Genomic DNA, 13,862 nt, shown 5'->3' with positions numbered 1-13,862 from the left:
AAAAAAAAAAAAAAAAACACTTGAATCTATTTAATCTAAGAAGAAAGTATAATTTGCAAAAATAGCTCTTTGATAGCTACAATAAATAAAAATGAGTGATCCTTGTCACAGAATTCTAAATGAAATGCCTCAGTGATTGATGTCTAGATTTCATTCTTACCTGCATGGCTGCGAGAACCTCTGGATCACTAAGAATCTCATTGAGCCCAGGCATTCCTGCCATTCCAGGCATGCCACCTCCCATTCCAGGCATTCCGCCAGGAAAATTACCAGGCATTCCCCCTGGAAAACCACCTGTAAGAATAAATGGAAGACTGGAAGAATAGCTCAAGCATCTAAGCAAGTTTGAAGTACTGAGTTCAAATCCCAGCATCAAAAACACCAAAATTTAAAAATAAGAAAGAAATGTAGACACCAACCAAACTCCAAAGCTATCAGATTCCAAGTAAAATATTCTCTCTTCTTCCCTCTCTTCCCTCCACTTCTTACACACTCATACTCATTCATACATGAAGAATAAGGGCAATACTAATCCCAAGTAGTCTCTAGTCTAATCAGACCTTCAGATTCTAAAAATACAGCTAGTTAGTAAACCACTTTACTATCTTCTAGATTCATTTTCCATTATCACAGAAGTTTAAACAAGACAACTAATATTACCTTAAAAATAGAGTCAACTAATACCTCAGATAAAGCCAGGTACACCTCAATCATCTAATTCCACATTCTTGAATATCATTTTTGTTTAGATTTAGAGTTAACTCTTTTCTGGTAACAGTTCTTTCTTTTATTAAATGTTACATGGTGAGTTAAGAAATTTCTGGCACTTTCATGAGAAATTAATGTAAGAAAATTCATGGACTGGGAAGGTAGCTCAGTGGTAGAGCGCTTGCCTTGCATGCATGAGGCCCTGGGTTTGATTCCTCAGCACCACATAAATAAGCAAAAAGAAAAAAAAAAGCCAGAAGTGGTGCTGTGGCTCAAGTGGTAGAGCGCTAGCCTTGAGCTAAAGAGCTGAGGGACAGCGCCCAGGCCCAGAGCTCAGGCCCCATGACCGGAACCCCCCCCCCGCAAAAAAATCATACTGTACAAGGCAAAGATGTTATCAGCCTTGGACAAAAACTGCAACAAATACTCTTGATTTTTTTTCTTCAGTTTTGTCTGTATTTACTTAAAGCAGCCATCTAAGACAGGTATTACAAAATTATATGGATTTCTGTTTTCCACTCTAGACAATTTTCAGAGGAAAATATGAACTTATAATAGCACTCCTAGTGATTGTGTGTGTTTTTATGCCCATGTGCCCACTCACACATGTGTCAGGACCAGGGGCTTGAACTCACGGGCTGGTCCCTTAGCTTTTTCTCTCAAGGAAGGCTCTTCTACCACTTGGGGCACAACCCTACTTCCAGCATTTTACTGGTTAAAGGAAGGTAAGAATCTCATGGATTTTCCTGCAAAGGATTAAGTAGCTAGGACCAGAAGAACCCTGTCTTCCTGGTGGCTCTCAACATGAAAGAATTCTCTAGCAGAAAGGATTTCATCCACCGGATATATTGTTCACTTACAAATCCACATTATTTCCTATTGTGCTTTACTGACTTAAACCTCTATGTCCACTGGAGTTACTTTGAAACTACAATTATGCTTATATAGGAGCATCTCTAAGGGAAAGTCAGTAACAAAGCATTTCATAGACTAAAGGTCACAATAAGTAAAGCCTCAGGCTCAACTATTTTTCTTCTTTTGGCCCATCCTGGGACTTGAACTTTCAGGAACTGAGCTTTTGCTCAAGGGTTAGTGCTCTGCCACGTGGAACTTTTTCTAAGTCGAACTTTTTCTAAGTAGTTTATTGGATTTAAGAGTCTCTCAGTCGCTGGGTGCCAGTGGCTTACCCTATAATGCTAGCTACTCATGAGGCTGAGATCTGAGGATCGAGGTTCAAAGCCAGCCGGGCAGGAAAGACGGTGAGACTCCTATCTCCAATAAACACTAGAAAACCGGAAGTGGCGCTGTAGCTCAAGTGGTAGAGTGCACGCCTTGAGCTGAAGAGCTGAGGAACAGCACCCAGGTCCGGAGTTCAAGCCCCAGACCGGCCAAAAAAAAAAAGTCTCTCAGCCTTTCAAGCCCATGCTGGCTTCAAACCCCAATCCTCCTATCTCAGTCTCTTTAGTAGCTAGGATTACAGGCATGAGGCACCAAAGTCCATCTATGCTCAACTATTTAAATGAACAAAAAAACAACACATGCGTGCGTGGGTGCGTGTCAGCCAGTTCTAGGGCTGGAACTCTTGGCCTAAGCTGTCCCTGAGCTTTTATTTGTTTGCTCAAGGCTATATAGTTCTCTAGCCTTTGAGCCACAGTACCTCTTCTAGCTTCTTCTGAGTAGTTTACTGGAGATAAGAGTCTCTCAAGCCAGGCATTGGTGGCTCTTGCCTGTAATCCTAGCTACTCAAGAGGCTGAGATCTGAGATCTCGGCTCAAAGCCAGCCCAGGAACTCCAGGAGACTCATCTCCAATAAACCACTCAGAAAATTGGAAGTGGCACTGTGGCTCAAGTGGTAGAGTGCTAGGTTTGAGCTGAAGTGCAGAGGGACAGCACCCAAGCTCAGAGTTCAAGCACCGCCCCTCCCCCCAAAAAAAGTCTCATAGACTTTTTCCCCAGGCTGGCTTTGAATCACAATCCTCAGATTTCAGCTTCCAGAGAAGGATTACAGGTGTGAGCCACCAGAAAGTTTCTGACTCTTCTTCTCTCTTCTCCCACCCTCCTTTCCTGACCCTTCTGTCTATGTAAATCTCTTTTCTCTTCTCCCCCACTTCCTGGTAGGACAGTTTGAAATCAGAGCCTCTTCTTGATAGGCAGGCCATCCTTATAGTGCCTTTGTTCATCTTTATTTTTTGGTGGTGGTGATACTGGGGCTTAAATTCAGGTTCTTAAAATTATTCAGCTTGTTGGCACTCTACTATCTACAGGAGTCACTGCCCAGGCTGGCCCGGAACCAAGAATCTCCCAATCTTAGCCTCTCATTTAGCTTAGGTCAAAGGTCTTGCAAAACTTTTTCTGCCCCGCAGGCCTTACACTGCTATCCTTTATTCTCAGCCTCACAAGTAGCTAGGATTACAGGCATGCACCACTGGAAACTAGTTCAATATCTAATTTTTCTTGTAGTCACTTTTTTCTTGGTCGGTCTTAGGGCTTGAACTCTGGGCCTGGGCACTGTCCCTTAGCTCTTCAGCTCAAGGGTAGCACTCTACCATTTGAGCCATAGCACCACTTCAGTTTTTCTAGTGGTTAATTAGAGATAGGAGTCTCATGAACTTTCCTGTCCCCCGCTGGCTGAACCTCGATCCTCAGATCTCAGACTCTTGAGTACCTGGGATTACAGGCAGGAGCCACCTGCGCCCAGCTTATAGCCACTTTGATGGGCTTTGAAAACTCAGTTCCTAACCATAAAAAAAAAAGGTCATTGGTCCAAGACTTGGCAAATCTAGATAATAAAATGTACATAAGAGAGAATCTCTAGTACTAGTAATTCACATTAGTGGTCATTTTCTAAAACAAAGATCCAGCCAGTACAGTGCCAGTGACTCACTCCTGTAATCCTAGCTACTCCAGAGGCTGAGATCTGAGAATTGCAGTTGGAAGCCAGGTCCAGGAGAAAAGCCTTCGTGAAACACTTATCTACAATTAACCACTCAAAAATCTAAGTGGAGCTGTGGCTCAAGTTGTGAAGCAGTTGCCTTGAGCACAAAGAGGCTCAGGGACAGTGCGCAGGCCCTGAGTTCAAGCTCCACAACTGACAAAAATAAAGCAAAGATGCCTGACAATAAAGATTATATTTTCAGGAAGAAGTAAATGAAAATTTATTCTTTAGACCAAAATAACTTATGTCTAGTCAGTGGCACATGGGCATAAATGGGCTCCATGAATCTACCTTAAAAGAAAGTTACCATTAAACAGCTGGAGGAGCCACCTTAAGTTTTAGTTAATGGAAGTTTTAGATAATTACTCTCTTCTATCTGAATGTTAGTACTGTGATATCACTAAAAGTACAAGAAAAGGAATAACGCTATTTAATTAATTAATTTATTTACTTTTTGGTCAGTGGTAGGGCTTGAACGCAGGGCCTGAGCTCCTTTGCTCAAGGCTAGCATTCTACCTCTTTGAGCCACAGCTCTACTTCTGGCTTTTTGATGGTTAATTGGAGATAAGAGTCTCACCGACTTTTCTGCCCCTGCTGGCTTTGAACCATGATTCTCAGATCTCAGCACCCTGAGTACCTAGGATTACAGGCATGAGCCACCATCGCCTAGCATGTATGTTATTTACATACTGAAAAATTCATACTTAGTAATTACATAAAGTGTTTTTATGGAATATCCTTAAGATTACCACTATACGCAATAAATCATAATCCCTCTATGGCATTAGAAATATAAGGCACAATGGTCAGACACCAATTAAAATTAGCAAAACTAAAACCAACATAGAATAAACCTTCTACAACAAACCTGTTACTTTTGTGAGCACATCCTAGGAAAGTATTTCCACTAAGCTACAGCCCCAACTGGAGTTATGAAACTTTTAATAGAGGCTAAAGTTCTTTGGTGTTCAAATATATTTAGCTTTTAAGTCAATGTCTGTGTGTATTCATGTATAGAAACAGAGACAAGCGGGCACCGGTGGCTCACGCCTGTAATCCTAGCTACTCAGGAGGCTGAGATCTGAGAATCACGGCTCAAAACCAGCCAGGGCAGGAAAGTCCGTGAGACTCCTATCTCTGATAAACCACTAGAAAACCGGAAGTGGCACTGTGGCTCAAGTGGTAGAGCACTTGCCTTGAGCTGAAGAGCTGAGGGACAGCGCCCAGGCCCAGAGTTCAAGCCCTACGACCGACACAAAAAAAAAAAAAGGGAAAGAAACAGAGACAAGCACATACATAACACACAAGGCCTCAAACTAGAATACATCAAGTTTTTTAATATATACCTGGAAAAGAGCCATACTGAGACCCTGCTTGTCGTCTGGCCTCTTCTTCCTGTAAGTACAAAAAGAAAATTATATAATAGGAAAAAGACAGTCTCCTATCTGCCCCTATTTAATCATGTAAATTCATGAAAAAATAATATAGGAAAGTAGAGCACTTAAAAGAACAAGTTTCATATGGCCCTAAACCATCCATCTACCCCAGAATTAAAACATTTTTTCAACTTCAGTCTCATGAAGAATTATTTTTTCTAATTAAATTCAAATGTTCTGCTTCTCTGGAAAACGAATGAACCTAGAGAAGCAATTTATAGTACTATAGGTATCTGTTTATCAAAACTAGAAATCCTGGGCTGGGAATGGGGCTTGGTGGTAGAGTGCTTGCCCAACATGCATGAAGCCCGGGGTTCCATTCCTCAGTACCACATAAAACAGAAAAAGCTGAAGTGGCGATATGGCTCTAGTGATAGAGTGCTAACTTTGAGCTGAAGGACCACGCCCAGGCCCTGAGTTCAAGACCTATGAGCAGTTCTAACTCTCTTTGTATTGTTTTTTGTTTTTGTTAGTTGTGGGGCCTGAACTCTGGGCCTGGGCACTGTCCCTGAGCTCTTCAGCTCAAGGCCAGCATTCTAACACTTGAGCCACAACACTCCTTCCAGCTTTTTTCTGCTTATGTGGTACTGGGGAATCAAACCCAGGGCCTTATGCCTTCAAGGCAAGCACTGTACCACTGAGCCAACTTCCCAGACAGTTTTTTTGGTTGTTGTTGGTCATGGGGCCTGAACTCTTGGGCCTGAGTGCTGTCACTCAGCTCTTCAGCTCAAGGCCAGCGCTCTACCACTTGAACTATAGACTTCCATTTTCTGGTGGTTTACTGGAGATAAGAGTTTTACCTACTTTCCTGCCCAGGCTGGCTTTGAACTGTGATCCTCAGATCTCAGCCTCCTTTGCAGCTAGAATTACAGGCATGAGCCACAAGTGCCCAGCCCAGCCCCAAATTTTTTTAAGTACTAGAGTGTGTCATTCTACAGAACTATAACTGTCATTAAATAGAGAAACTAGTAGGAGTTATGAATTACAATAGTATGCTAACTCTACTGTATTTTCCTCTCATGAATTAAGAGAGAGAAACTTTACCCTCTGGGCTCGCTCATGTTCTTCTCGAGCCTTCTTAACCCTCTCTATTCTTTCTTTAATCTCTCGCTCTTCACGTTTTCGCTCATACTTTCTCCGGTGCTCAGCAATTTTCTGGGCCTAGAAAAAAGAGCCAAAGAAAAGTAAGTCTGCTCCAAACGTTTGATGACAGTCAAAATAAAAAGTATTGTTACAAGTTACTTTTCCTTGCAAAGAATGGTTCAATATAATTCTGAAAAATGACAGATTTACATTGCTGCCTAAGACACTATGAAAGAGGGAACAGTAAGGGATATACAACTATTATTTCAAACTGACTAAGCTCAAGAACACTAAGAGGTTTTGAAGCAGATTTCTTACCTGATAGTTTCTACAGCTGTAACTTTTAGGGTTCTGTCATAGCTGAAGTTTAACAACAAACTTACTGTTTTATTAACAAGTGTGCCATGAGAAAACAAAACTTCAGACCACACATGAAGTATTTGCCATCCTCTATATAAGTTTCTTCACTTATAAAATGGGGGAGATGACCAGCACTCAGTATTTTGATAGGGGAAAAAGGAGGGGATAGATACCAAGTCTTTTTCAATTGCTTTGGACATTAGAGAGAAACCTAAGTGTACCAGCCATCAATACACAGTACCAAGTGCTTTGGATCTATTATTTAGACATTAAATAAATGTAGGAGATTCATATTCAACTGCTAGTTTAGCCTGTAACAAGTATTTTTTAACACCCTCATGTTCTGAACATACTCTGAGCACAATGCATTTGTTAAGTTAGCTCTGTTATTTAAAAAAAAAAAAAAAAGGGCTGGAAAGGTGGCTTAGTAGTAGAGTGCTTGCCCCAAATGCATGAGGCCCTGGGTTTGATCCTCAGCACCACATAAGCAGAAAAAGCCGGAAGTGGCGCTATGGCTCAAGTGCCTTGGAGTGATAGCCTTGAGCTGAAGATCTGAGGGGCAGTGCCCAGGCTCAGAGTTCAGGCCCCACAACTGATTAAAAAAAAAAAAGACAGGGAAAAAACAAAGGAGGGGGTAACAATGCTTGATAGGAAATGGACTCATTACATAGCTCATATCAGGGGCTGGGAAGGTGGCTCAGTGGTAGAGCGCTTGCCTTGCATGCTCAAGGCCCTGGGTTCGATTCCTCAGCACCACATAAGCAAAAAGAAAAAAGCCGGAAGTGGCGCTGTGGCTCAAGTGGTAGAGCGCTAGCCTTGAGCTGAAGAGCTGAGGGACAGTGCCCAGGCCCAGAGTTCAGGCCCCACGATCGGACCCAAAAAACAAAACAAAAACATAGCTCATATCAACTGTACCCCTCTGTACAGTATCTTTACAATAAAAAAAATATAATAAAGAAACCTTATAGCAGATTAAGTTAAATTCAATACAACTACATTAATATCTTTGGAAGGAAATTCTTAGAAGTGTAATTTCCATTTTAAATAGAATCTTAAAACAATACTCTTGTTTTTGATTCAATAGTCTCAATTTTTAGAAGGCAATAATGGAAACAAAAAATTTTATACTTGAATTTCCCGTTAAGAGATCCTCATGATTTACAGAAGTGTTATATAAGAACCGACTAGATGTGTTCCTAGGCCACATTTTGTAGGTTTTCTATTTCTTTCCTTGTTGTAAACCTGTCATTTTTCCATTTCTGATTTTCTGGTTATAATTCCACTGCAGTCTTGCAAACAGTATCAGAGCTTGCTCTACTACAGCATGAGTATGATTTCTTCAATCATTAAAATTAAAATTCCAAATGTTTCTTTCCATGCTAATTAAAGCTGGCAGCCCTCCGTGCCAGAGCCATGGAGTCTTGGTAATCCCCTTCCTTCTCTAGTTCACATACCCTCGGTTGAACTTCTTTCAGCATTGCACTAGCATCATCATCATAATCCAGTTTACAGGCAAGGGCAAGATCATGGGCTGCTTCTTCCCAATGGCCCAGAAGTCTGAAATAGATTCAAACTCATTATAAGAGTCTTTTATACATTCACTCTGTGTAGCATGGTGTCTTTCTTTCCATATGTAAAAAGGCATTATGATAGAAAAGGCTTGAGTTAATTGTGAGTATAATTTGATAGGGAAGGTACTAGAGCTAAAGTCAGGGCCTTGTCCCTACACAAGCATTCTAACATCTGAGCCTCACTCCTAGCCCTTTTTATTTTTCAAATAGTGTCCTACATTTTCACCTGTGACTGGCCTCAGACCATAATTCTCTCTTGCCTTGGATAACAGGCATGCACTAACATGGCCAATTTGATAGTTAAGATGCAGTGTTGCTAACTTTTTGGCCAGGCTGTCCAAACAGAGATTCTCTGTGATGATCTCCACCTCTCAAGTATCTGAGACCACAGGTGCACACAACAATCACCATGCTCGGCTTAAATATTCATGAATACATTCCTATCTTAGCACAGTTTTGGTTAAGTCTATCAAAACATGATGTTGAAAATTGTCTATGGTAATTGTAAATATGCTCTCCTATTATCTTAAGAGTATCAAGATATTTTTCAAAGAGTGTTTTCAACTTGTCAAAGGAGGACTAAAATGCCACATACTTTTAAACTATTTTCTAAGAAAGACTAAGAGAGCTACCATGTGTAACTGCTTTATTGAAAAGAGATTAAGTGAGGGAACTGGAGATATAGATCAGATCGTAGATGGCCACCATGAGTGAAAAAATGACTAAAAAACTAAAAGAGGTGCAGCAAAGAGGGTTTGAGGGAAAAACAATGGGAATTCTCTGGTCATATTTTTAAGTCAGTTTTGACATTTCAAATTTTAAATCTTACAGTCAAAAAAAAATAAATCAGAAATGGAAATACAGCTGTCTTAAATCTGAATACTAATTAAAAGGCTAACAGTATGTCATCATCAATAATACAATTATACAGAAAAATTAATTCAAACATTAATTTGAAAATACATTTTAAGATAATATCCTGAATAAGGACTTCTAAGAAAACCTCCAAACTTTAGACACTGTTAAGGTGCAACTATGAAATAATTTATCTTCTAGGTTTACACAAATAAACAGGGTCAAAGACTTTGAGTATAGAAGAGAAGTATCAAAAATAAGAATGACCAAGAAAACATTAAATTTTAAATTTTAACTGAAAATATCAGCATAAACCCCATTTATTATCATTAAAATCGAAACACCAATTAACCACAGTATTTTCCCCTCAGTTCTGTTCAACTGACAATAATGATATAACCGTAAGCAATTAAAAATACCCTGCTGTCTGCACTGGACATTGATGAAAGTGAACTAAGCAACTCAAGGGTAGTGATGGGAGGGAGGGAATGAGAGAAAGAGGGAACAGCTTACACTGAGCAAAAGGAAAGAAATGTACATTATCACCTGATTTGGAAGAAATAGTTATATTGTCAAAGTTTGTAGAGTTCACAAGATTTATAGACCATGATAATAACAATTCGGCTCTTACAGATTAAAATGTGTTTGTGACTGTAGCTAAGTATCACTATTCCACAAGATTGTGAAATTTATGTCACTTAATGTCAATAAAAAATTTTTTTTAAAGTCCTACTGTCCAAAACCTAGTTTCTACTAAAATGAACCATGGCTTTTTGTAGAACTGACTCACTCTAAATCTGTAACAAAAAAAGCCTATGTCAGAAAGCAAAGAAAGGCTTAAAGATTAGCAGGATTTCAAAAGGACCAACAGCAATGTGTGAACTTCCCTATACCATGCAGCCTCAATCAATGTTATTTCAACTTTTCATTATGCTCTTTGCTGCATGCTCGTAAAAGCCACTGGAGACACTTTCAGTCACATAATACAGGTGTCTCAAGGATATATCCATCTTCATCTCAATCATGACAGCTCTGTAATCCATAAATGTCACTGACTTAATCCCCAAGACACAAACATTCATTTGTGTAACAAAATTTTGCCACCAGGAATAATTAGTGATCTGGGTAAAATTTGCCTGTGTATTTTGCAGATTTTTGAGTGGTTATAGTAGCAACGAATGTACTTTTGAGGCTACTATACTCCTTATATCATATATGAGTTGCTCAGTATTAGGAGTCTGAAAGAAAATTTCTGAACGACATTGGAATAAACTATTCTCTCCTTGAATTACGTGCTCTTTGAATGAAAGAGATGAAAACAAATTTGATTTCCTTAATTTCTTTTGCCACTTTTCATTTTGTATACAAAGCACATTATAATTATTAAATTTCAGTATTTACCTGTGTGCTTTTCCTCGCCACTTATATGGCTGAGCAGAATCAGGATTTATTTCAATGGCTCTGTCACAGTCTCGAATGGCAGCATTTGGCTTCTGTAATTTGATGAAGACACTAAAAAGTAGATTTAAGAAAATTTACTTCGCCAGGCACCGGTGGCTCACGCCTGTAATCCTAGCTACTCAGGAGGCTGAGATCTGAGGATCGAGGTTCAAAGCCAGCACAGGCAGGAAAGACCATGAGACTCCTATCTCCAATAAACCACTAGAAAACCAGAAGTGGCGCTGTGGCTCAAGTGGTAGAGCGCTAGCCTTGAGCTGAAGAGCTGAGGGACAGCGCCCAGGCCCGGAGTTCAAGCCTCATGACCGACAAAAAAAAAGAAAATTTACTTCGATGGGAGGGAAGGAGGGAAGGAATGAGAGGGAAAGAGGAACAACTTATACTAAATAAAAGGAAAGAAATGAACATATCACCTGATATGGAATAGTTTTACTGTCAAAACTCATAGAATTTACAAACCTTATAGACCATGACAATGTCAATTTGCTTCATGAAGGTTAGAATGTGTTTGTGACTTTAACTAAATATCACTATCTTAATACTGTGAAATTTAAGAGTCTCATGGGCTTTTCCTGCACAGACTGGCTTTGAACTGCAATCCTCACATCTCAGCCTCCTGAATAGTTAGGATCACAGGCTTGAGACATTGGTGCCCAGCCCAAAGCAAGCATTGGGGGAAATCCTAGGGGCTTGGTGTTGTTCCTAAACTTTTTTTGCTTAGGGGCAGGGAAGGTAGCTCAGTGGTAGAGTGCTTGCCTTGCATGCACGAGGCCCTGGGTTCAATTCCTCAGCACCACATAAGCAGAAATAGCCGGAAGTGGTGCTGTGGCTCAAGTGGTAGAGCGCTAGCCTTGAGCTGAAGAGCTGAGAGACAGCGCCTAGGCTCAGAGTTCAGGCCCCATGACCTACCAAAAAAAAAAAGACAAACTTTTTTTGCTTACAGCTAGAGCTCTACCATTTGAGCCACTACTTACATCTTTTGGTGATTAATTGGAGATAAGAGTGCTCACCTTGAGCTAAAGAGCTGAGGGATAGCGCCCAAGCCCAGAGTTCAAGCCCCATGACCGACCCCAAAAAAACCCCAGCCCTGCCTGGGCTAGGTTTTAACTGCAACCCTTAGATCTCAGCCACCTGAATAGCTAGGATTACAGGCATCAACCACTGACACCCAGTGAAAGATGTTTTTAAACAAATAAGTACAAATTACTCCAAAGGAATAAATTTAAACTTTTCAGTTTAAGAGTATTTGCTTAGCTGGGCACCAATAGCTCACAAGAGTCCAGGCATGGAAGTCCATGAGACTCTTAGCTCCTATTAATCATCAAAAATCTGTAAGTGGAGCTGAGGCTTAAGTGGGAGAGTGTTAAAGAAACTCATGGACAGGCACTGGGAAGGTGGCTCAGTGGTAAAGTGCTTGCCCTGCATGCATGGGGCCCTCAGTTCAATTCCTCAGCATCACATAAGCAGAAAAGGTCCGGAAGTGGGGCTGAGGCTCAAGTGGTAGAGTGCTGGTCTACAGCTGAAGAGGTAGGGGACAGTGCCCAGGCCGAGTTCAGGCCCCAAAAGCGACAAAAAAAACCCTCAGGGATAGCATCAGGCCCTGAGTTCAAAAAAAAACAAGTGCTTACCTGGCCCTCTTGGCATACAGAATGGCCAAGCGAGGATTTAACTTGATGGCATCTGTGAACAAGTCGATAGCTCTCTGTAGCTGACCTAAAGTGAAATAAGAGCTACTGAGAAATACTCAGAGGACAGGACAAAAATATTAGTATTTTGATCTCTTACCCATCCAAAAAAAGTCCTTTATTCTTCTTTAAGTCCAGCTAGTACTGGTATTGGGTGGGATATACACAACTCAGTAGTAGAGCACTTGCTTAACAAGCATGATACACTAGGTTTAGTCTCTAGCACCATTAAAAAAAAAAATTAAATGGTGCTAGGTCTGGTGACTCCTACCTGTAAACTTTACTTGGGAGGCAGAAATAGGAGAATCCTGGTGAGAAGATAGTTCAGCCAACAAAAGACCCTATATTTCAAAGAACAAGCCATGTGAGAAGAAACATGCCTATAATCCCAATAATACAAAATAGATAGGCGAACAGATCTTTGACTGGGAAAGACAGACCCTTAATGTGAAAAAAAATAAAGCAAAAAGGGCTGAAGGTGTGGCTCTTATCCACCAAACCCTAACAAAAAAACCAACATACATATAAAAACCATCAGTTTTTCACTAAAAATAACACAAAAACACACACATATATTTTTGAATGTATAAGAATGGAAGAGTGGCCAGGCACCGGTGGCTCACGCCTGTAATCCTAGCTACTGAGAAGGCTGAGATCTGAGGATCACGGTTCAAAGCCAGCCCGAGCAAGAAAAGTCTAAGAGACTCTTATCTCCAATAAACCACTCGAAAACCGGAAGTGGCGCGATGGCTCCAAGTGGTAGAGCACTTGCCTTGAGCTGGAGAGCTGAGGGACTGTGTCCAAGCCGAGTTCAAGCCCCACAACTGCCATGCCTACTCCAGTGGAGTCTGCTTAGCATGGGAAACCAGCTTTCAGACCTGAGAATGGGGCTTCAGAGACCTATCTCTGAGTATTGGGACTTCACCGAAGTCTACCTCGGAGAATAGGGCTTCTAAGAGGCCTACTCCTGGAAAGGCTGGCAAGCCCCTGGGAAAGATGTGTTTCTGCTTTCCTTTTCTCCACTGTATAAAAGTGCCTATTAATCTTTTACTGTTCCTGCTGCTCATTGTGCTTACTTATGCTCAACGTTCCTTTATTTAAAGCTCTTTCTTAAGAGTGTTGACGACTCCAATATCTGATGAGTGTCTTAAAAATATGACTAACTCACCAGAGTTAAGTGCTACCCTGAAAGCCCCTCTTATGGAGGCTAGTAGACAAGCCATAAGCAAATATAAAAGTATTGTGGGTTTCACAATGCCACTTCAGCAAAAGGAATTGTTTGTAAGGGATTTACAAGAAGCTGTAGGGTCCGCTAGAACAGAAAGAGTGTATGGCAACTGCTGAGATAATTACTTATAACGACCAACAACAAAAACAAAAAAAAAGAATGGAAGAGTGGCTCAAGTGATAAAATACCTGCCTAGCAGAAGTGTAACAAAACAGTTCTCTCCACACCTACAATCCTAGCTATTCAAGAGCCTGAGATCTGAGGATCAAGGTTCAAAGCCAGTCCTGGCAGGAAAATCCATGAGACTCTTACCCCAGTTAACCACCAGAAAACTATAAGTGGTGCTGTGGCGTAAAGTGGTAGAGCACCAGCTTTGAGCAAAAGAGCTCAGGGACAGCACACAGGCCCTGAGTTCAAGCCCCACTTCTGACAAAAAAAAAAAAAAGGGCTGGGAAGGTGGCTCAGTGGTAGAGTGCTTGCCTTGCATGCATGAGGCCCTGGGTTCGATTCCTCAGCACCACATAAGCAAAAAGAAAAAAGCCG

The 13,862-nt window shown here is 40.9% G+C and overlaps 1 protein-coding gene across 1 annotated transcript in view; it reads right to left on the bottom strand.

Moving 5' to 3' along the window:
- Window positions 1–13,862, bottom strand: part of St13 (suppression of tumorigenicity 13 (colon carcinoma) (Hsp70 interacting protein)) — a 34,262-nt gene that overhangs the window by 2,847 nt on the left and 17,553 nt on the right. The window contains exons 6-11 of the mRNA XM_013024783.1: window positions 12,035–12,119; window positions 10,350–10,460; window positions 7,977–8,079; window positions 6,124–6,240; window positions 4,990–5,038; window positions 161–294 (exon numbers count right to left, since the gene is read on the bottom strand). Coding sequence (XP_012880237.1) covers window positions 161–294; window positions 4,990–5,038; window positions 6,124–6,240; window positions 7,977–8,079; window positions 10,350–10,460; window positions 12,035–12,119 — 599 coding nt within the window. The remainder of the gene's footprint in view (window positions 1–160; window positions 295–4,989; window positions 5,039–6,123; window positions 6,241–7,976; window positions 8,080–10,349; window positions 10,461–12,034; window positions 12,120–13,862) is intronic.

Source organism: Dipodomys ordii, unplaced genomic scaffold (assembly GCF_000151885.1).
Source record: "Dipodomys ordii isolate 6190 unplaced genomic scaffold, Dord_2.0 Scaffold79, whole genome shotgun sequence".
In the NCBI taxonomy this organism is placed as follows: domain Eukaryota; kingdom Metazoa; phylum Chordata; class Mammalia; order Rodentia; family Heteromyidae; genus Dipodomys; species Dipodomys ordii.
This window is presented reverse-complemented; position numbering and strand designations above follow the sequence as displayed.